General features: G+C 40.6%; 1 protein-coding gene across 2 annotated transcripts in view; it reads left to right on the top strand.

The window, feature by feature from the left end:
• ROR1 (receptor tyrosine kinase like orphan receptor 1) overlaps positions 1 to 24,011 on the top strand; it is a 467,486-nt gene that overhangs the window by 322,672 nt on the left and 120,803 nt on the right. For both annotated transcript variants that reach the window (XM_061411731.1, XM_061411730.1), the window contains exons 3-4: positions 2,425 to 2,712; positions 3,378 to 3,408. In XM_061411731.1, coding sequence (XP_061267715.1) covers positions 2,425 to 2,712; positions 3,378 to 3,408 — 319 coding nt within the window. The remainder of the gene's footprint in view (positions 1 to 2,424; positions 2,713 to 3,377; positions 3,409 to 24,011) is intronic.

Here is a 24,011-nt window from a genome sequence, read left to right as displayed (position 1 = left end):
GCTTTGACTATACGGACCTTTGTCAACAAAGTGATGTCTCTGCTTTTTATTAATACACTGTCTAGGTTTGTCATAATTTTTTAATTTCATGATTGTAGTCACCATCTGCAGTGATTTTGGAGCCCAAGAAAACAAAATCTGACACTGTTTCCACATTTTCCCCATCTATTTGCCATGAAGAGATAGGACCAGATGCCATGATCTTCGGTTTTTGAATGTTGAATTCTAAGCCAGCTTTTTCACTCTCCTCTTTCACCTTCAAGAAGAGACTCTTTAGATCCTCTTCACTTTCTGCCGTTAAAGTGTTATTATCTGCATATCTGAGGTTGTTGATATTTCTCCCAGACAGTCTTGATTCCAGCTTGTGTTTCATCCAGCTGGGCATTTCGCAGGCTGTACTCTATATATATGTTATATAAGCAGGGTGACAATATGCAGCCTTGACATACTTCTTTCCCAGTTGTGAACCAGTCCATTGTTCCATGTCGAGTTGTAACTATTGCTTCTTGTCCTGCGTTCAGGTCTCTCAGGAGGCAGGTAATGTGGTCTGGTATTCCCATCTCATTAAGAATATTCCACAGTTCATTGTGATCCACACAGTCAAAGGCTTTAGCATAAATTAGCCAGTTAGATATCTCAAAAACAAGTTGTCAATAAGATTCTATTAAATTCAACAAATTTACTGTGTTCTGCCTGTGCTGCCATACATTTAGGCACTTGTGGCTGTTTAACTTATATTTTAAAATTCAGTTCCTGGTACTTCTGTTGCATTCAAGTGGTTAAGACTTTGCCTTCCATGCAGGGCGTTCAGGTTCGATCCCTGGTCAGGGAGCTAAGATCCCACCTGCCTCATGGTCAAAAAACCAAAATGCAAAAAGCAGAAACAATTTTGTTACAAATTCAATGAAGACTTTAAAAATGGTCCACATTTAAAAAAAAAAAAAAAGACCTCAGTTCTTTAGTCACTATAGTCATATTTCATCTGCTAAATAGGTCGACTTGTGACTACTAGCTACCAGTTAGACAATGCAGATTACCGAACATGTCCATTATAGCAGAAAGTGCTGCTGGATAACGCTGCCAGATGGTAGGATACTCTGAGGATGCAGTGATGACCAAAACATTCTGCCTGCTCCTAAGGGCTTACTGTCTAGCAGTGAAGACAGCTGCTTAGCAAGCCATCCCAGGTTTTAGTGAGGGAAGGACAGAGGGCAATGGGAGGTATTGAGGCGGGGGATCTACCCAAGGATGAATGGTCAAGAAAAATGAAGTCAAAGGAAACTCCATATATGGTATTGAGTAATTGACCAATTTTTAAACTTTGTTGTACTTAGTTTTTTAAAATTAAATCAATTATTTACTCTGCAACTGGATTCCATAACTATATTTAAAATATTATTGAAGAATAACCTTAAAATTTATTCAATATTAAAATGTTTAATGTAATAAATCTCAGAATAAGCCAAATGCAAAACAGTATGATTCCATTTATGTGAATTCTAGAACAGGCAAATTAATCTCTGATGGTAGAAATCAGAGCTATAGTTGCCTGGCATTGGGGAGGGGTTGTAAGTAGGAGGAGTGATTGACTATTAAGGATCTTGGGGGTACTTTCTGGGATATTGATAATGTTCTGTTGTTCTATACCTTGATAGGGACATTGGTTACACAGGCACATGCATTTGTTGATACTAGAGGAGCTGTGTAATTAAGACTGATACATTTCATAGAATGTAAATTATATCTCAATTAAAAATTGAATGCATGAAATAATTTTTTATAATGTGTTGCAGTTGACATGGGTAACGTTATGGAAATAGTTTCATTCCTTCATCATTTTGTCTGCTAGCAACCTGGCCTTCATAACCCTTGTTATATCATCACTGGCAGGAAGATCTTCAGCATCCTTCTTGATCTTGGGCCATGTAGACATTATATTGCTCCTACTTTTCCAGCGTTTCATGCTTTCTCTTTTATCAAAAGTGGACAAGCTGGTAGGATCTTTGCCAGAATGTTACGAAGGATATATTTTGGGGTGAGGAGATTTGAGGTGAATTTTGCTTCTTTTTCTTCTTCACTATATCATTGCATTTATAACAAGGAGCATGTAGTTTTTTTTATTACTCTGAAACACAAAAGTTCATTTTGTCTTGGCCTGGAAAGTCCATTTATCCATGGGTACTACACAATCATTTGAAAACCAGGTTTTATTCCACAGTTAGTAACACATTTCCTTCCAAGCAGCAGGATCGGTGGGTGGTTCTTTAGTAGTCGTGGGTCCCGATAAATGGCTAATTTTATGCCTCGTCTGTCTCCACCATGCTGCTCCTGTTAAGTCTCTCTGTGGTCTGGGACACACAAAGTGACTGGGGTCTGTTGGAGGTGGTCTGCCCCTCTCATCTGCCTGCTTCTCCCTGTACGCAGATTCTTACCTGACCCTCGATGAGCCGATGAATAACATCACCACGTCCCTGGGGCAGACAGCTGAACTGCACTGCAAAGTCTCGGGGAATCCGCCTCCCACCATCCGCTGGTTCAAAAATGATGCCCCTGTGGTCCAGGAGCCCCGGAGGATCTCCTTTCGGGCAACCAACTATGGCTCTCGACTGCGGATTAGAAACCTTGACACCACAGACACAGGCTACTTCCAGTGTGTGGCGACAAATGGCAAGAAGGTGGTTTCTACCACCGGAGTCTTGTTTGTCAAGTTCGGTAAGCAGCTTCCTATCGGGGATGACCTTTAACTCTCAGCCTCCATAGGGGTGAGGAGGGATGGAAAAAATGAGCATGTACTGGGTGTGCCCAGCAACACAGAAGCTGGAACACTTGTACCCATTTTAGAAATAAATAAACCAGCAGTTAAGTACCACGTTCAAGGTCACCTAGCCAGTAAACAGCAGAGCAAGAGCAGGGTCCAAATCGGTCTAACCTCCGCTGCAATTCTAAATCACCACACCAGTGAATTCTTCTCAACAAGGATGTTTCTTGTCCAGAGAAGTTAGGAAGATTTCCAGCACATGTGCCCCTTTTTGATCCAGCTGGTATCAAAGACCCCTGCCTGTGGTTGCATCAATGTCCTTGTGCTCATTCAGCCTCCCACTGAAACTCCCTGCATCTCATAATAATGCCTACTCTGTTGACTCATTTTTCAACCCTGGTCTTAGCATTTTTCAGGCTCTAAACCGTGGGATAATCTCATTTGTATGTTTTTTCCTAGAGGTGGTTGGGGGAGCTGGAGCAAAATAATAAATTCCAGAAAAATAAATATCACCTTGGGGTGGTTGAGAACCTTACATTGTAATGGTTTGACTGTACTGAAGCTTACCTTCCAATAACCCAGGCTGACTGTTTTCTTTGTTTTTCTTTCATTTCTTCAGGCCCCCCTCCCACCGCAAGTCCAGGATCTTCGTAAGTACTTGCATCTTCTTTTGTGTCATTTTCAAGGGTTTCTGCCGAGGTTGCTAGGCCAAAGGCCGTTTTGTCCTCTGCTTGGGTCAAAACACTGTGTTCCCAGATTTCATTCCATTTTGCCCTGCCCTCATTCCGTTTTGCTTTTTCTTTGATATGAAGATTCACAGGAGACCAGCACTGGCAGTAATCTCAATTGTGGTAATGTTGATTCTGAACAATCAAAGCAAAGAATCTACTTACATGTATTATTTTCAAATTAAACTAACATTTAGTTACAATGGATTTGGTAAAATCAAACCAAAAAGTGAAACAGTGCTGGCTTAGGAACCTATACTGTAGCCTTTGCCTCAAAGGGTCTGTACTTCATTCCTGATGCTTTACTTATTGAGCAGGTCATCTGCTAGGTGATCACTTTATTCTTACTCCCTTTAAAGAACTCAGAGGCAGAAGTTTTGACTTGCCGAGGAAAAGAAAGCCCTCTGTCTGGATGAGAGTTATGTTTGTTTCATTTTGAGTCTCAAAATCCAGTTTCTTTCACTGACCCTATTGTTAATGCAGTTTTCCTTTTCTGTTTGAGGGAATCTCTTCTTTCATTCTAGGAGCATTCACTTGGGTCATTTTTCTTTATGTATATTTTTATTTGGGCAGGGGTGGGGGATGACCTGCTTATTAAAATCCTTGCTTTGCAAGAAAATGTATTTCATATTCTGTGGATTTCTTAAGTAAAACTCACTGGGCTCTGCCATGAGAGCATCCAAATGCCTGACCTAGACTAAACCAATGGCAAATACAACAACCGCTTAATTTGCTCTAATCCCCTCTGTGCCTCTTAATTACAGTGTGGGATATTTTAATATATTTGTGTGTGCCTGGAGGTCCAATGGCCCACAATCCCATTAATAAAACAGGTAATGGGTAAAAATAAACACTGGCTTTCAGCCACACTGTTCTGCTATTTCATCAGCCAGTTAAAGGGGACTGTTAAAAAGTCTTTAAAATTACTCATGTGCTAATTGCATTCTACTTACCCAGGTAGAAAATGTTGATTGATCTTAAAGCAGGTCAGAAGTGTGGTCACTCTGCCTTGCATTTCTTGAAGTTAATCTTTTTTTTAAATGAACTCGCTTATTTGTTGATACATGGAATCCTTTTGAAGTCTTATTTAAACAAAGATGAAAACTTTTGTTACCGGCTGTAAAAATGGTTCCCACTCTGGTACCTTGTTTGTTCCTGTTAATCTGAGTTTCAAATGCAGCTGATAATCTCTGTCCTAGGTTGATTAATGTGGTTCACTAATCTGCCTTTGTTTTTAAACACTGGGCTGTTGATTTTCTACCTGTTGTATTTGTATCAGAGTTCCTTTTTTTAGTATCAAAAGTATTTTTAAACCTTTTTTCTGTCTTTGCTTCTTGAAGTTTTCTTTCTTTCTTTGCTACTGCCTTTCTGATGAACCCAGTCTATTTTCTCATGGTTTTTAACTTCTTACAAAGATAGGACACCACTTTTGTGAGCTGATATCTATGGAAAGGTTATTGAAGTTCCTTAAAGATTCTCAGTGATAGCTCAAAGTATCCTTTGATGTCAGGCACTCTGTTTTATGTGAGCTGTTCATTTATCTATCATGTTAGTCTGCGGTAACATGAACTGTACAGTTGCCATGTTTGCTTGAAGGGAGCTACAATAAAATACAATCAAAGTTGGAAATCCCACAGGGCCTTCTGCAGCTCAATTTTCATCCCCATTTTGGCATTGCTGGTTGGCATTTTGGTACACTTTTCTTTCATTCCCTTAGAAACTGGCAGTAGAGCCTGCTTTTTTCTCCTTTCTCAGTTGCCACCACTTACCCTATCTCCAAGAGTTCCTCTCTTCATAAGACTAACTCCCAAATGGAATGCTAGTCCCCTTCCATATCCTCAACAAGATGCCAAACCTCCCTACAAGGGGACAGGCAGAATGCAACAAAATAATAGCCATGGGGGATATCACCACACAGGAGCACTCTGAAAGCCTTTTGTCAGACCGCACAGTCTTTTCCCAAGGCAGGAGTGAAGTGCGGTTATAAGAGTGTTCTTGTCGCTTGAAGGTGGCACCATAAGAGTTACTGCAAGGAAATCAAATGCAAGTGCATGACACACCCTGATGTTTGGAGCGGTGAGATGTATTAGATGTATGTAACCTGGCGAGGGCTGGGCACCAGTTGAGGCCACAGCACATCCCTAGACTGGGACAGGCTTGTAGGGCCCTTGGGATTATAGCCCAGAAAGACAAAGCATGTGAGGCACTTGCCACTCCCCCTAGGGACTGCATCAGGTCTTCACATGAAGCTTCCAGGATAGCATTTTAGGTTGTAGTAAGAGCAAGTTTGAAACGTTGGTTTGGCTTCTGTTCATAGCTGCGGGCTAGCTTTCTTCTGTCATTGCTGGGTCCTGGCCCGCCTCTAACAATTATCGGAGCCTGGGGCATAAACGCAAGTGGAGGCCCACATACCACACGTCTACATATTTAAATGTTGTAAATCAAGCTAGCAAACTGTTCAGTGAAATCTGTTCTGTCCTCCCACGTTGACAAATATACTTTCATAATGACCAAATTTAAAAATACATGCAAAATTTGTATGACTAGAAGCCAGGAACTGTCAAAACTAACCACTTTAATGATTCTTCTTCATGTCTACATGTTCTGTTCATGAGCCAGAGATATTATAAGTAATTCATAGATTGTTATGTATTAGTTCCATTAAAACTTCTTTTATTGCCTTCATTTCAGCAAAATGAATACCTATGTTGTTTTCCATGGGATTTTCAAATAGTGTGTATTCTTTTGACATTCTTTGGCTTGTAGATGCATCACCCCATTTTCCGCTTTGATATTCTCACAGCATTCTCCCTTTGTGTGCGTCACTAAATTTCCTCTTTCATAAAGATACCGGTCATATTGTATTTGGGTCCATCCCAGTGACCCTGTTTTAACTCGGGTACAGGGTAACAACCAACCTCTGTAATCAAGTTACCCTATTTCCAAATATGACCACGTTCTGAGCTACTGGACATTAGGACTTCAACATGTTAATTTCGTGGGGGCAGAAATGATTCAACTTATAATGCTTAATATTAAAAAATTTATCTCAACCATGTGAAACTCTTGCAAATATTACCCTTATTTGTGAGAACTTTTCAGAAGCAATGATTGAAATACATGAAAATGAATGCTTGGTTATATTTGGAATGATAGTTTATTGTATGAGAGTCTATTGTATTCAAACTGAAAAGAAGTTGACAAGTTGATTGATTTGTCTCTTACTGCAGTGCTTTTGCCACTGCAAGCTTTCCTATGCTCCAAGCCATGTCCATCACTCCCGCTGGCAATGACACAAACCTTCATAGGATAGAATCACAGTTGTCTTCTGTTTCAAAGACATAGGATGAGAGATGCAGAGAAGCGATCCCTGGGACCAGAGCAGTGTTAAATCATGGACATGGATGTTTAAGGTTTGGGTCACTGAGCCAGCACTCAGTGGCACAACCGTAGAAGCAGAGAATCCCCTGTGTACTCTACTCTCATTCACTTTATTTTCTGTGTATTTTTGGTACGTGGGCCCAGGACAGGAGCCTTCTTTTTTTACTGTTTTTAATAACAGTTTTACTGAGATATACTTCATATACCATAAAATTCACCTTTGTAAAGTGTTTCTAGTATATTCAGTGTTGTATAACTTTCACTATTACCTTATTTTAAAACATTTTCATCACTTCATAAAGAATCTTCTCCTCTGATAACCTCTCCTCTACTTTCTGTCTCTTTGGATTTACCTGTTTTGGGTATATCATGTAAATAGAATCATACGGTATTTGTCCTTTTGTGTCTGGCTTCTTTCACTTAGTATAATGGTTTCAAGCTTTGTCCACATTATAGCATGTGTGGCTACTTCATCCTTTTTATGGCTGAATAGTATTCCATTGTATTCCACATTTTCTTTTGTATTACTGCCATCTTCACTTATTCTGAATAATGCTGCACTGTTGATGTACAAGTTTTTGTGGGGTGTGTGTTTTCTGTTTTCTTGAATGTCTACCTAGGAATGAAATTCCATGGATATATGGTTATTCTGTATTTAACTTTTTGAGGAACTACAAAATTGTTTCCCAAAGGGGCTGTGCCATTTTACACTCCTGTAAGGAATGTATGAGGGTTACAACTTCTCCTATTTTCCTTTCATTTATTTTTAATTATTATGACCATCCTAGTGGATGTGAAGTTGTGATTTTGTTCAATTGTAATTTTAATTTGCATTTTCCTAATGCCTAATGATGTTGAACATCTTTTCATATGGTCATTAGGTACTTGTACATCTTCTTTGGAGAAATGTCTGTTTGAATCCTTTGTCAATTTTTAAATTGGTTTTGTGTGTATGTGTCTTTTTATTCTTTAGTTTTAAGAGTTATTCACATATTTTGTGTACTGTACTCTTATCAGATATATGACTTGCAAGTATTTTCTCCCACTCTGTGGGAGAAAAATATTCATTTTCTTAATAATGTTCTTTGAAACAAAAAGGTTTTTCATTTTGATGAAGTGCAATTTATTGTTATTTTTTGGTTGGCTATTTGTGCCTTTGAGAAACCATTGCCTGAAACAAGGTCACAAAGGTTTACTCCTATCTTTCCTTCTTACTTTTATAATTTTAGTTCTTTTGTTTAGGCTTTTGGTCCATGTTGAGTTAAATTTTGCCTGTGATGTGAGGTAGGAAATCCAGATTCATTCTTTCGCACATGGAAACCCAGTCTTCCTGACACAGTGTGTGGAAAAGACTATTCTTTACCTATTGTCTTGGCACTCTGTGAAGAACCAATTAACTATAAATGTATGTATTTGTTTCTGGACTCTCAATTCTGCTCCACCCATCTATGTGAGTTTCCTCGGGCCGGGTCCCCACACAGTCTTGATTGCTATAGTTTGTAGTTAAGTTTTGAAATCAGGAAATGTGAGTCTTCACTTTCAGTCAGTGTTCTACTGAAAAAAACAGAGCCAGTAAAATATTATAAGTATGTATAAGTGAAGAGATTTATTTTGAAGAATTGGCTTACATGATTGTGTGGGCTAGCTAGCCAAGTCTGAAATCCACAGGATAGAGTGTCAGGAGGGGCAGGCTAGACACTCCTCACCAGGTACTCATGCTGCTGTCCACAGGTAGAATTTCATCTTCATCAAGAAAACCTTACTTCTGCACTAAAAGCCTTTCAACTGATTGACTCAAACTCACTCATTTATTGAGGATGATTTCCTACAGTTAGCTGACTACAGATGTTAATCACATCTAAAAAGTATTTTCACAGCTGCAACTGGACAAGTGTTTGAAAAACTGGGAACTATACCTTGCCAAGTTGACGCATAAAGCTGATCATTCCATCCTCCAAAATTATTCTTCTTTTTAAAGACTTTTTTTCACCTATTCTGAGTTTCCTTTTATTTCCATATGAATTTTAGGGGCAGCTTGTTAATCTGTGCCAAGAGGCCAGCCAGGTTTTTTATATGAATGGCATTGGCTCTATCGATGAACTTGGAGAGTGTTGCCATCCAAACATTAAATCTTCCAGTGCATGAATATGAGATGTCTTTCTATTTAATTTCTTTCAATTATGTTTCATAGGTTTCAGTGTATAATTTTACTCCTTTATGTTAAATTTATTCCTAAATATTTTATTATTTTTCTTGCTACTGTATGTGAAGTTGTTTTCTTAATTTTCAGATTATTCACTGCTACTCTATAGAGACACAACTGATTTTTGTATGTCAGTTTTATGTCTTTGCTAAGTCATGTCCAATTCTTTGCGACCCCAAGGACTCTAGTAGCCTATCAGGCTTCTCAGTCCATGTGATTTCCCAGGCAAGAATATTGGAGTGGGTTTGCTGTTTCCTTCTCCAATTTAATTTTATACCCTTGCTAAACTCATTTATTAGCTCTGCATGTATGTGTGTGAATGAAATTCGCTCAGTTGTGTCCAACTCTGTGACCTCATGGACTGTGGCCTGCCAGGCTCCTCTGTGCATGGAATTTTCCAGGCCAGAATACTGCAGTGGGTAGCTGTTCCCTTCTCCAGGGATCCAACCCAGGTCTGCTGCATTGAAGGTGGATTCTTTACCATCTGAGCCACCAGGGAAGCTCAATATATGTATGTGTGTATGTGTGTGTATATATGTAGCTGGTAGTTTAGTTGTTAAGTCATGTTTGACTCCTGTGACCCCATAGACTGTAGCCCGCCAGACTCCTCTGTCCATGGGATTTCCCAAGCAAGCATAATGGAGTGGGTTGCCATTCCTATTCCTTAGTATTTTCTATCATATGATCATGTTATCTACAAATAGAAACCACTTTACTTCTTTCTTTTCAATATATGTGCTTTTTATTTCTGGTCTAGAGCCTTCTGTACAGTGTTAAATAGAAGTAGTGAGAACAGACATTGTCTTTTCCCTGATCTTAAGGGAAAAACTTTATGATGCTAGCAGTTGTTTTTTTGCAGATACCCTTTAGTTCTGTCCTATTCCTACTTTGTTGAATATTTTTTACTATAAAAGGGTGTTGCTTCTGCTGCTGCTAAGTCACTGCAGTTGTGTCCGACTCTGTATGACCCCATAGACAGCAGCCCACCAGGCTCCCCCGTCCCTGGGATTCTCCAGGCAAGAACACTGGAGTGGGTTGCCATTTCCTTCTCCAATGCGTGAAAGTGAAAAGTGAAAATGAAGTCGCTCAGTCGTGTCCGACTCTTCATGACCCCATGGACTGCAGCCTCCTAGGCTCCTCTGTCCATGGGATTTTAATTTATCAAATGTTTTTCTGTGTCTATTGAGATGATCATGATTTTTTGGTCCTTTATTATATGTTAGTGTGGTATACTATGTTGATTAATTTTAAATATTAAACCAAGCTTAAAATTCCTGGGCTCACCTGATAGCTGAGCTGATAAAGAATCTGCCTTCAATGCAGAAGACCTGGGTTCGATTCCTGGGTGGGGAAGATCCGCTGGAGAAGCAATAGGCTACCCGCCTCAGTGTTCTTGGGCTTCCCTTGTGGCTCAGCTGGTAAATAATCCACCTGCAATGTGGGAGACCTGGGTTGGATACCTGGGTTGGATCCCTGGGTTGGGAAGATCCCCTGGAGAAGAGAATGGCTACCTACTCTAGTATTCTAGCCTGGAGAATTCCATGGACTGTATAGTCCATGGAGTCGCAGAGTCGGACATGACTGAGAGGCTTTCACTATATTCCTGAAATAATTTCCACTTGGTCATGATGTATAATGCCTTTTTGGTGGTGGTGGTTTAGTTGCCAAGTTGTGTCCAGCTCTTGCGACCCCATGGACTGTAGCCCACCAGGCTCCTCTGTCCATGGGATTCTCCAGGCAAGAATACTGGAGTAGGTTGCCATTTCCTTCTCCAGGGGATCTTCCTGACCCAGGAATTGAACCCGGGTCTCCTGCATTGCAGGCAGATGATTTACATATGTTGCTGAATTTAGTTCACTAGTGTGTGTTTTTGAGGGGGAGTTTTGCATCTGTGTTTATAAAAGGTATTGCTCTGTAGTTTTCTTTGTGTGTAATGTCTTTGTTTAATTCTGATGTCAGGATAATACTGACCTCTTAAAATGATTTGGGAAGTAGTCTCTTCTATTTTTGAGGAAGGGTTTGTGAAAATTCTTCTTTGAATGTTTCAAAATGTTTAAAATTCACCAGTAAAGCTATTTGGGCCTGAACTGTTCTTTGTGGGAAGTTTCAAAATTAGTGATTCAACTTCTTCACTTGTTATAGATCTCTTCAGGCTTTCTGTTTATGAGTCAAGTTTTGTGTCTTTTTAGGAATTTGTCCATTTCGTCTAGATTATCTAAGTTGCTGATGTATAGTTGTTAAGAGTTTACCTTATGATTTTTAAAATGTCTATAATATCAGTTGTGATGTTTCTTCTTTCATATCTGATTTTAGTAACTTGTATTTTTTTTTTCTTGGTAAAACTAGCTAGTCTAACTAAAGATTTGTCAATTTTGTCAGTCTTTTCAAAGAACTTACCGGTTTTTGAAAACTGAGCGTTTAAATAATGTATTGTGGTAATTCGAGAAATCAGATCACTTCCTTTCTGATGTTGCTGTGTTTTGTTGTTCCTGTTTGTTTAGTGACTTTTCTGGAATAATTCTAAATAGTCTATATTCCCTATCACATATGCTACGGGAATCTATGCTCAGCTCAGAGATCAGCTAACAATTGGACAGAAATTACTTTAAACCAGTAAGTCTCCCACCCTTTGCTGAAGGGTTCCATGTATGTTTTGGAGGAATCCCCTTAGCACTCCAGTTTATAATTCTATCTTTGCTTTCATTTCCTGCTTGAGCATGACCTCAAAGTTAGCCAGAAGTGAGAGATTAAGGCTTTCTCGGATCTTTCCTACGTATGCACACAGCCCCTCACATGACCTCATGTGAGTGCATCCTTCCACATCCTCAGAAGTATGTCAGAGGTTTTCAAAGTCCCCTATGACTGTCTCATTCCTTAGATCCTCCCTTTGAGAGCTTTTGAGCTTTTCTTTGGCCAGGCTCCGTTTTTCCCCAGCTGATACTGTTAGCCCAGGCAACTATGAGGTTGTTGTTTTTTTTTTTTAAACAAATGTCCTGGGGCTAAGGCTTTTCCCACCCAGAAGCTCCAAGTCCAATTAAAAAAAAAAATCAAGCCCTGTGAATGGGGCTTTTCCAGAGTCCTGCTCTACAGGTGAAATCATGCCAGTTCTCTGCAGACAGGATTTTGAGGCCCTGCAACCCTCTTTGCCTCCTCCAGTGAGCGCTCTGCTGCTGGCTTTCATAGCTGCCAGTTTTCAAGGTTACTGCCAAACTCAGGAGGGGCAGATGAGAATAGGGCAAGTTGAAATTCCATAGGACTCTGATCTTTTCTTGAATAAATTCTCAGAGTGTTGCAAGACTTTGGCCAATTTCCAGAATTCTGAAAAGGATGATTTTCACATTTTTTCCCCAGTATTGCTGCTTTTATGGATGTACAGATTTTTAGAGGTCCTTTGTCTGTCATTCCATATTCCCCACCTCCACCAGGGCATGTTGTTGATGTCTACAGACACTGCAGGTTTGGTACTATCTTAGGAGGCCTCTGAGGCCCCAGGGTATTGTTCCATATGATGACAGCTTCCCTTTGTTGAATTTCTTCCCCCAAATAAGGCAATGGTTGGGACTTCTCACATATATCACCTCTCTGTTCCAAAACAGCTCTCCAGGGAAGATGTTTTGATCCCTGTATTAGTTAACAGGCTCACAAAAGCTAAATGGCTTTAACTGGACCTAGTTCATATTCAACTTCTTCAGTTTTAATCTTTAGGGATTATTAAATTGATGGATTGGACCCTGTGAGAACTGGGGAGTCCCAATACTACATCACTCACGTTTGCCTAGGCCTCCTGGTATATCTCTTGAGAAATACACCTCCTGGTATATTTCTAACAGGCAAACAGATCCAGTACAGCAAATACTAAGCCTCAGTTCAGTCCAACAAATACTTATCAATCACCTACGAAATGCCAAGCTTTTGGCCAAACTCTGTGGAAACTACAGAGACTAATCTTTGCCCTCCAACTGCTGACCCAGTGTGCTGGGGCCTGAAAGAACAGGCCTTTCACTTCATCAGCAAGTGCTTCTGACCCTCCACCTCCTCTTTTTCATCTCCCCTGTGACCCTCCTCTCTACCACTCTCCGATTTGAAATTCTGTAACCACCTTAGCACTGCTTTACCTTCTTCCACCCTTGTCTCCTATAAGCAATTTCTCATTGCAGAAACCAGAGTGAGCTTTTAAAAATATTTTCTGCCCTCTTAGGCCCCTCACTCCCCTGGACTTACCATTTGGAATAGATTTCCGACTCTTTGCCCTGATGTGTAAGACTCCCTGCCTCCCTCTGGCCTCCCACCACCATCATTCAACTCCAGCCACGCTGGTGGAGGTTCTGTTCCTTGGACTCTCCAGGCTTGTTTTGCAGGCCATAGGATTCCTGAGCTAGCCGTTCTCTCTGCTTGAAAGGCTTTGTTCTGAGATCTTAGCATGAGTTACTCTTTTCTTGTCATTTAGTGCCCACCTAAAATGTCACCTCCTCAGAAATAATCCCTGAATCTAAAGTAGCCCCAGGCACTTTCTATCCTATAACATGCTTCGTTGATATCAGAGTATGGTCACCACCTAACATTTTATTTTTTATGCCTTTATTTGTCTGCAAAATAAGTTTCATGAGGTCAGAGCATTATCTGCTTCATATATCATTCTATCCCAGTCCTAGAACATAGCCAACATTCAGTAAATATTCATTTAAAAAAAGGAGAATAGGGGGATGGGAGGAAGGGAGGGAGAAAGACAACATCTAACTTCCCTTGTGGCTCAGCTGGAAAAGAATCTGTCTGCAATGTGGGAGACCTAGGTTCAATGCCTGGGTTGGGAAGATGCCCTGGAGGAGGGAACGGCTACCCACTCCAGTATTCTGGCCTGGAGAATTCCATGGACTGTATAGTCCATGGAGCTACAAAGAATTGGACACCACTGAGTGACTTTCACTTGAGATGGCGATAATAGTACCTATCTTATAGAGTTGTCATTGGCAGTGATGAGACTATGAATATGGAGTACTTAATACCTCATAGAATTCAGTAAGTATGCCTCCAATGAATGAAACAGTATTTGTTGACTGACTGACTGAACTATTCCACTGTCTTATGATACATGAAAAGTCCTGGCGTGGGGCCTGGTAGATAATTAAAGTTCAGTGATTTTAAGTCATATTTCTTTTCTTTCATCTTATGAGGTCTCCTGAAGAATCAGTCTGAGAAAGACCATGGTTAAGAAAAAGTATCTCATAGGCTTGTTGTAAAGGTAAAATATAAGGTGATGCCTATAATGTGGGTAGCACTGTGCCTGGCGCACATCAGGAGCTTCATAATGTTGACTGATGTCGCCATCATAATCATCGCTGTTTTAGCAAAAAGGCTATGCCTTCTTTCCGGCTAGAGTCCTTCTGGACAACACATCTAGATGTGAACCCCAACCAGAGACCTTGAAGTCTCTATTTCCTTTCCTCTCATTGGCCTTTGGCTTTAGTCCCTTTCTGCAGAAAGATAAAGTGACCAGCTTTTGATGAATTCTTTCCTTTTCTTATCTGTTTCCAAGTCTCAGCCACAGTGAAGAAGTGTAGCTGGGTGTTAGCCCAGCCCAGGAAGTGATAATGTAATTTTCAATTCAAGATAAACTCAAGGATAACTTTCAACACAGCTACTCAGGCAGTTCAGGGGTGGAGGTGCCCTGTGGAGAGGAGACGGGTAAGTCACTCAGCAGCTGGCCCAGAACACAGGGGGCCACAGCTCCAGTGAAGTAGCTGACCTCCATCTCTTCATCAAACCCCTTGAGACTCAGTTCTCTGCAGAGAAGGGGCAGAGGGAGGGAATGTGGAGAGATTAGATAAGAAGGATTTACCAACCCCACTGGGAGATGGTTCCAAAAGTATAGAAGGTTGAGAAGCCAAGCTCTTACATCCCAATCCACCTCCATCACTCAGCAATTCCCACTGTATGAATAGGGTGTGGAAAGCTTCCAATTAGAACTATACTTGTGAATATTGGCAAAGTGTGTCGTGTGTGCAGAGCACATTTAAAAGGAGAAGAAGGAAGATAAGTCCTTGTTTTCGAGGAGCACATGTTGTGCTATGAGGTTCTCAGTCTGTGTGTTAGTCATAAAATATCGCCACACCTAACACAGCACCTAGCACATAAGTTGGTGCTCATCGAATGTGTGTTAAATTGAACGTCTGTCCTGAAATCTTTTCTCCACATATAACAAAATTTTATTATTTGCTTAACACATTTTTATCAAGTTCCTTCTGTGTTCCAGGCTTCTGGTTCTTAGAAACTGTTTTTAAGTCATACAGTGAGTGCCAGATGGCAAAGCCAATCCAAAAACCCTCATTCAACATCATTTAAACTTTTCTTTCCAGTATTTATGAGCCCTAATATAAGCTTTCACTGTAAGTTTCAGAGCAAGTACTTTTCAAGAAATGGAGAACATTTCTACTCCAATTCTGGCTTTGAGTGAACAGAAAGCCCAGAGATATGAGAGTGTGATTTTGAGCACTGCTTCTCAATTGTAATTGCATAGAAGTCAGCTGAGCTGTTGCTAAAATGCAGATTCAAAGGTGTAGGTCTGGGGTGGAGCCTGAGGCTCTGCATTTCTAACAGGCTCCCAGCAGGTACAGGCTCTGGTGATGCTCGTCCACATACTTTGAGAAGCAAGGGTCTAGAGAAAAGGCACTTGTCAGGATTCTAGTCCTTTCTGTGCCATTCACTAGCCAGTGATCCTACACAGGATGCTTACCTTCCTTGGGCCTCAGTTTCTTTATTTTCAAACTGAAGAACTTGAGTTCAGTGTGATCTAAGAGTTCTTCTATATCATACTTTTATGACTCAATTTGTTATTTCCTTTAAGATCTTTTCAAGTTCTGAATTTCATGTAATTTACTCTTGGGTTCCCTTTCTCTTCTTTGAGGTGTTAATTGTTCTCTTTTATCTGTCCTGTGCATCCCTCCTGCCCATTCCAAGCATGGTGGTATGTAGTTAGATCAATCAGTGAGAGTGATTTTGCAGAGAACTACCACATAGCAACCCTCCCCATCACCACTGCCAGGTTCTGCAGTTGTGTGGTTTTGTGCCCTTCTGGATGAAGAGGAAATAACCATTCATTCTGCTGGTCAGTAGCAGGTTCTGCTCACCTCATGTTAAATAGAGCAACATTTTCCTTCCATATTTCTTTATGGGGCTCCTGAGCATAGAGTACCTCTGTTTGAAATTAAGCAAAGGGATCACAGCAGGAGGTGGTATTGAAGACAGCCCTCTTTATGTAGATGTTTTTAAAGAACCATCCCCTGGCAGTCCAGTGATTGGGACTCTGTGATTCCACTGCAGGGGACATGGGTTCCATTCCTGGTTGGAGAACTAATTCTGGCCATGTGACCAAAACAAAACAAAAATTTAAAAATAATTTGTTTTGTTGTCTGACTGGCAGGCCCTGAAGGCTTATAGGAAAATAAGGACACTACTTTGCATGTGTGACTTGTGAATAGAGGTTCATTACTGATTTGTGCACTCATACAGTTTTATAAGAGTCTTCCCTGGTGTCTCAGTCGGTAAAGAGAGACCCTGGAGATGCGGGAGACCTGGTTCGATCCCTGGATTGGTAATATCCCCAGGAGAAGGACATGGCAACTCACTCAGTATTCTTGCCTGGGAAATTCCATGGACGGAGGAGTCTGGTGGGCTACAGTCCATGAGGTCACAAGAGTCAGACACAACTTAGTGACTAAACCACCACCACCCACAGCTTTACAAGAGAAACAACCGAATCTTACAACAAACACAAAAAATGAAATGTTATGAATAATCTTGACTATGCTAGAACATGGGAGATGCTACTCAAAGCGCAGTGACAAGTAGAAGCCGCAGCCATGCCTAGACTGGCAGGGCAAAAAGAAGATGTGGTTTTACCAGAACCCAAGTGTAGGGTCATCTGTGGAGGCTGAGATGGTGACAAGCCTGTCCTGTGGGCACTGAGGCCATGAGAAGGTTTTCCCATTGATTACCCAGGGCAGAAAGAAGGGGCGAAATAATTTGGCTTCTGCCCTCCTCCCTACTTCTAAACACCAGCCAGTGCCTCCCATCAGGGGAACTCTACAAGAAGTCAGCTGGCACAGGAAGCCTGTGACTAACAGCCTGCAGGGGCCGCCTCCTTGTGGATGCTGAGCTAAGCAGGGGAAGGGTGAGGAGTGAATTCATGGCCACACAGCACCTGAATTAATATCCCAGATTGATTTCCATGCCACTAGAAAGCTGGGGTAGAGGCAAGGTAGGAGGAAATTATGAGTCACAGAGAGCACATTCAAAGCTGCTATTCCTGCCGGGTCTTCAGGTGAAACCATCAGCAGACAGTTTAGATTGTAGAACTGGGACCTGAGACGGAAATCAGGACTGTAGTGGTAGTCACAATAGTCATTTTATCTAAGTCAATGGACAGAGTTTCACAGGGGGTAAAATTCCCAAGAGAGATTGTAGAAAGGAACAAGAATAAGAAGACCTCTTATGTCTGTATGACTGTAATCTTCAGAACATTTTTCTTATGTCTTTTGATCTTACAACTATCCAGTAGCTTTCACAGCATAGCCTGGCACTTTACCTTCCTAACTAGAAAAATAGAAACATTGATGATCATGTCTGTGTTCTTTCTTATCATAATTAGTTCTTTCAAACTGTGTAGAGAGTGCTCAGAGGTGCTCAGAGTCTAGATCTCAATATTTATTAACTCTTGGAGGCTAAAACAAGGACAGAAAGCTGCTAGAAATTTGCTTCTTGGGATTCTATAGGCAGAATTTGCTAAACGTGGTGAACAGGAACTACGTGCTCTTCTGTGCCAGGCATGGGCCCTGCACGATGAGGACGGGCTCATGAATCCTTCAGGGTAGGCAGCATTAACTCCTCAGGCAGATTAAGTGACGTGTCTTAGTCAGTCCAGGCTGCTATAGCAAAACACTATAGACTGAGTGCTTTATGAACAACAGAAATTGGTTTCTTACAATTCTGGAGGCTGGAAGTCCAAGATCATGGTTGGGTTCCTGTAAGAACTCTCTTCCAGATTTTAGACTTCTGTTTTCTCATTGTATCTTCATATGGTGGGAAGAGGGAAAGAGAGCTCTCTGGGGTCCCTTTTATAAAGGCGCTAAACCTATTTATGAGGGCTTCACCCTTATGACTTAATTACCTCTCACCTTCTTATACCATCATACTAGGTTTCAAAACATGAACCGACAAAGAATTAATCTCCAAAATATACAAGCAGCTCATGCAGCTCAATACCAGAAAAATAAACAACCTGATCAAAAAATGGGCAAAGAACTAAACAGACATTTCTCCAAAGAAAACATATAGATGGCTAACAAACATATGAAAAGATGCTCAACATCACTCATTATCAAAACCACAATGAGGTACCATCTCATGTCAGTCAGAATGGCTGCCATCAAAAAGTCTACAAACAATAAATGCTGGAGAGGGTGTGGAGGAAAGGGAACCCTCTTACACTGTTGGTGGGAGTGCAAACTAGTACAGCCACTATGGGGAAAGTATGGAGATTCTCTAAAAAATTGGAAATAGAACTGCCATACGACCCAGCCATCCCACTGCTGGGCATACACACCGAGGAAACCAGAATTGAAAGAGATACGTGTACCCCAATGTTCATCGCAGCACTGTTTGCAAAAGCTTAGGACATGAAAGCACACTAGATCTCCATCAGCAGACGAATGGATAAGAAAGCTGTGGTACATATACACAATGGAATATTACTCAGCTGTAGAAAAGAACACATTTGAGTCAATTCTAATGAGGTGGATGAAACTGGAGCCTATTATACAGAGTGAAGTAAATCAGAAAGAAAAACACAAACACAGTATATTAATGCATATATATGGAATTTAGGGAGATGGTAACCATGACCCTATATGCAAGACAGCAAAAGAGACACAGACTTTTGGATTCTGGAAAACGTGAGGGTGGGATGATTTGAGAGAATAGCATTGAAACATGTATATTACCATATGTGAAATAGATGACCAATCCAAGTTTGATGCATAAAGCAGGGCACTCAAAGCCAGTGCACTGGGACAACCCAGAGGGATGGAAAGGGGGTTCAGGATAGGGGGACACATGTATACCCATGGCTGATTCATTTCAATGTATGGAAAAAACCACCACAATATTGTAAAGTAATTAGCCACCAACTAAAATAAATTTTTTTTAAAAAAGAGAGAGAGAGAGAGACTCTATTAGCAAAGGGTGAAGCCTTGACCTGATCCAAGACACACAGACTCCAGGGCTCAGGCTTTAGCTAGTCAGCTACTTGCCTCCTCTGGGGGGAGAAGATCCATTGTTGAACTCTTACATTAGTTACCTAATGTGTTCAACTGCTGAAGGGACTCACAATACTTAGTTTATCCTCATGGAACAGTTTTATTACAGGCAAGGGATACAGTACAGCAACAGTAAGACATGGATATCAATGCAAGGGGTCCAGAGATCTCAGGTGCAAACTTTGTCTTACAGCTGATTGCAGAGAATACCCTTTGTCAGCAGGTCTCAAACCTCCACTGGCCTGCATGTGAAACATCTGGGTACCAAGAAGTCCAAAGTCAGCTCATCTTGGAGGCCATTTGTTAGTGAACTGATCACATAGACACATTCCAGCCACAGGACACATCTCAACTGATGAAACCCCAAGACTCCACTGAAACCAGGTGCAAATCATAAATCCAATTATTATTACTAAATGATGCTGACAGGCCAATATATCCTGCCCTAACCAAGTTGAACTCATGGTTACAAAATATTTATCTTTAGTAAATGCATTCCATAGTCACTGCCAGCAATTGGTAACATTAGAAGATTAGTCTGGGGTCAATTCAGGCCATGCTCTTGATTTTGCTTAGTGTGTAAGTCAGGAACCTCCTCCTAGAACTTGGACAATGGTCAAGTAACCTAAATGCAAATGCTTGCCATTGGGATGGGAAATATTCTATAGAGAATGGAAAAACTATCATTTCAGTTATCACAACATATGTTACTTCAACAGATGGTCTAGTATTTCCTTGCATGCATGCATGCTCGGTCACCTCAGTCATGTCTGACTCTTTGTGACGCCATGGACTGTAACCCAGCAGGCTTCTCTGTCCATGGGATTCTCCAGGCAAGAATACCAGAGTGGGTTGCCATTTCTTCCTCCAGGGGATATTCCTGACCCAGGGATCAAACCTACCTCTCCTGTGTCTCCTACATTACAGGCAGGTTCTTTACCCACTGAACCACCACCAATTTCTAATGTCCCTACACTCTACTAGGTACTCTAAGATTGTACTGGGTAACCATTCTGTATGCTCACATAAAACCCACTTTTTCTCAAGGCCCTTAGAATATAATATGATGAGTGCTGTGATATTTACCCGTGTCTCTGGAACAATGTTGCCCATTAGAAACTTAATGAAAGTTATATATGCAATTTTGAACTTAATAGTACCCTAACCCTAACAGAAGCAGAAGATATTAAGATGAGGTGGCAAGAATACACAGAAGAACTGTATAAAAAAGATCTTCATGACCCAGATAATCACGATGGTATGATAACTCACCTAGAGCCAGACATCATGGAATGTGAAGTCAAATGGGCCGTAGGAAGCGTCCCTACAAACAAAGCTAGTGGGGGTGATGGAATTCCAGTTGAGCTATTTCAAATCCTGAAAGATAATGCTGTTAAAGTGCTGCACGCAATATGCCAGCAAATTTGGAAAACTTAGCAATGGCCACAGGACTGGAAAAGGTCAGTTTTCATTCCAATCCCAAAGAAGGGCAATGCCAAAGGATGCTCAAACTATTGCACAATTGCACTCATCTCACATGCTAGTAAAGCAATGCTTAAAATTCTCCAAGCCAGGCTTCAGCAATACGTGAACCGTGAACTTCTAGATATTGAAGCTAGTTTTAGAAAAGGCAGAGGAACCAGAGATCAAATTGCCAACATCTACTGGATCATCGAAAAAGCAAGAGAGTTCCAGAAAAACACCTATTTCTGCTTTACGGACTATGCCAAAGCCTTTGACTGTGTGGATCACAATAAACTGTGGAAAATTCTGAAAGAGATGGGAATACCAGACCACCTGACCTGCCTCTTGAGAAACCTGTATGCAGGTCAGGAAGCAATTGGACATGGAACAACAGACTGGTTCCAAATAGGAAAAGGAGTCCATCAAGGCTGTATATTGTCACCCTGCTTATTTAACTTATATGCAGAGTACATCATGAGAAACGCTGGACTGGATGAAGCACAAGCTGGAATCAAGATTGCTGAGAGAAATATCAATAACCTCAGATATGCAGATGACACCACCCTTATGGCAGAAAGTGAAGAGGAACTAAAGAGCCTCTTGATGAAAGTGAAAGAGGAGAGTGAAAAAGTTGGCTTAAAGCTCAACATTCAGAAAACGAAGATCATGGCATCTGGTCCCATCACTTCATGGGAGATAGATGGGGAAACAGTGGACGCAGTGGCTGACTTTATTTTTCTGGGCTCCAAATTCACTGCAGATGGTGACTGCAGCCATGAAATTAAAAGACGCTTACTCCTTGGAAGGAAAGTTATGACCAACCTAAATAGCATATTCAAAAGCAGAGACGTTACTTTGCCAACAAAGATCCATCTAGTCAAGGCTATGGTTTTTCCAGTAGTCATGTATGGATGTGAGAGTTGGACTGTGAAGAAAGCTGAGCGCCAAAGAATTGATGCTTTTGCACTGTGGTGTTGGAGAAGACTCTTGAGAGTCCCTTGGACTGCAAGGCAATCCAACCAGTCCATTCTAAAGGAGATCAGTCCTGGGTGTTCATTGGAAGTACTGATGCTAAAGCTGAAACTCCAGTACTTTGGCCACCTCATGTGAAGAGTTGACTCATTGGAAAAGACTCTGATGCTGGGAGGGATTGAGGGCAGGAGGAGAAGGGGACAACAGAGGATGCGATGGCTGGATGGCATCACTGACTCGATGGACATGAGTTTGAGTGAACTCCGGGAGTTGGTGATGGACAGGGAGGCCTGGCATGCTGCAATTCATGGAGTCACAAAGAGTCAGACACGACTGAGCGACTGAACTGAACTGAACTGAAATTTATAAATACCAACAAAGCATTCTTCTAATTTTTCTTCTAATTTTTACAGTAAATTTATAAAACTCTGTCAATTATAATTAAAATCTTCTGCATATCAATTCATGTTAAATATATAAAAATCATGATTGTTGATTTGTTTTGTGAAGTCTCATTCACAACATGCATTCTCATACCTGACCAGTTAGGTTGCGTGTGTACATGGTCATTCGGTCATGTCCAGCTCTTTGCAACCCCATGGACTCTAGCCTGCCAGGCTTCTCTGTTGTGGTATTTTCTAAGCAAGAATACTGGAGTGGGTTGCCATTTCCTATCCCAGGGGATCTTCCCCAACCAGGGATCGAATCTGCATCTCTTGGACTAGTTAGGTTACGGTACGCTTTTCCTTTCCTTGGAGCTGCAAGTTTAACATGTTCACATCCATTGCAACATCAATGAAAAATATAAATCATTCTGCCATTTTTTATTTTTGTTTTTCATTATTGAGTATTTGGCAAGCATTCATTCTATTTCAAGAAAATGTGTAGTCAGAGTCAACAGCAAAGTATATCTTTGTTAAACTCTTCCATAATTCTGTCAACAAGCACTGGCAATGAACACAAGATCATGACATTGATTACCTTTGATTTCTTTCACCATTTCTGTAAACTGGCAATGATTCCATTTGCATGTATATATGAAACAATTTTAATAACTGTATGCATGGCGCTTTCATAGTGTCTGCTTAATAAAACTGAACACAAATATTTTCAATATGTATTATACAGAACTAAGCAATAAAGAAACTATCAGTCTTGTTTTAAGATTCCACTGTCTAGATTTTTGACCTAACAGTTGGAATACCATTCATTGTGATAGAAACTAATTTTTTCATACCTAGGTGAAATTATTTGACGAATGTAAAAGATTAAAATCTATTCCAGGAGTTCCATTTTATGCGCTATGAATTGACATTTTCTTTGTGAATTTGGAAGTCATTTAAAGTAAAATACACCCAAAGTATTAATTGGCCAATTTCTTGTGTAACTTTCACCTCATCTAAAACAAAATATAAGTTCGTACAATTTTTCAAATTATGAATCAGTTGGTCTTTGACTTTGTTGAAGAAGTTTTACATTCTACAGTCTATCTATAACTAAAACAATAATTTCTATTACCATCTCTCCATCTCAAAGCAGTTTTACACTAGGTCTAAGTGACACATTCAGAATTGGGTAAAGTGTTTAAAAAAAAAACAAAACCTTTATTTGTACAGCATTTAACTCTGATTTCAGATGACCCATTTCATTGACTGTTGATAGGGACAAATTTTTAAATCAAAATCACTGTGTATTTGCTGAAAATGCATCATCAATATTGTCTACTTTATAATCTTTAACTCAGCACAATAAACAAACAACTTTTTGTTTGACTCTGCCCAACTGACATTCATCATGAAATTTGCAGCATAGTTTATTCTAGTCTCATTTTCCTATCACTGTTCTGATCTTAGTACTCTCTTCTAAACTGCTTCTAATTTCTCCATCCGTAGTATGCCATTTTGGAAAAGGAAATGGCAACCCACTCTAGTATTCTTGCCTGTGAATCCCAGGGACAGAGGAGCCTGGTGGGCTGCCGTCTGTGGGGTTGTACAGAGTCGGACACGACTGAAGCGACTTAGCAGCAGCAGCAGCAGCAGTGTGCCCTTTGGTCCATCTAGTCAGAGCTATGGTTTTCCAGTAGTCATGTATGGATGTGAATTGGACCATAAAGAAAGCTGAGCACCAAAGAATTGATGCTTTTAAACTGTGGTGTTGGAGAAGATTCTTGAGAGTCCCTTGGACTGCAAGTAGAT

Source organism: Bos javanicus, chromosome 3, assembly GCF_032452875.1.
Source record: "Bos javanicus breed banteng chromosome 3, ARS-OSU_banteng_1.0, whole genome shotgun sequence".
Taxonomy (NCBI): Eukaryota; Metazoa; Chordata; class Mammalia; order Artiodactyla; family Bovidae; genus Bos; species Bos javanicus.
The sequence above is the reverse complement of the archived record's forward strand: the minus strand, read 5'-3'. Positions and strand labels throughout refer to the sequence as shown.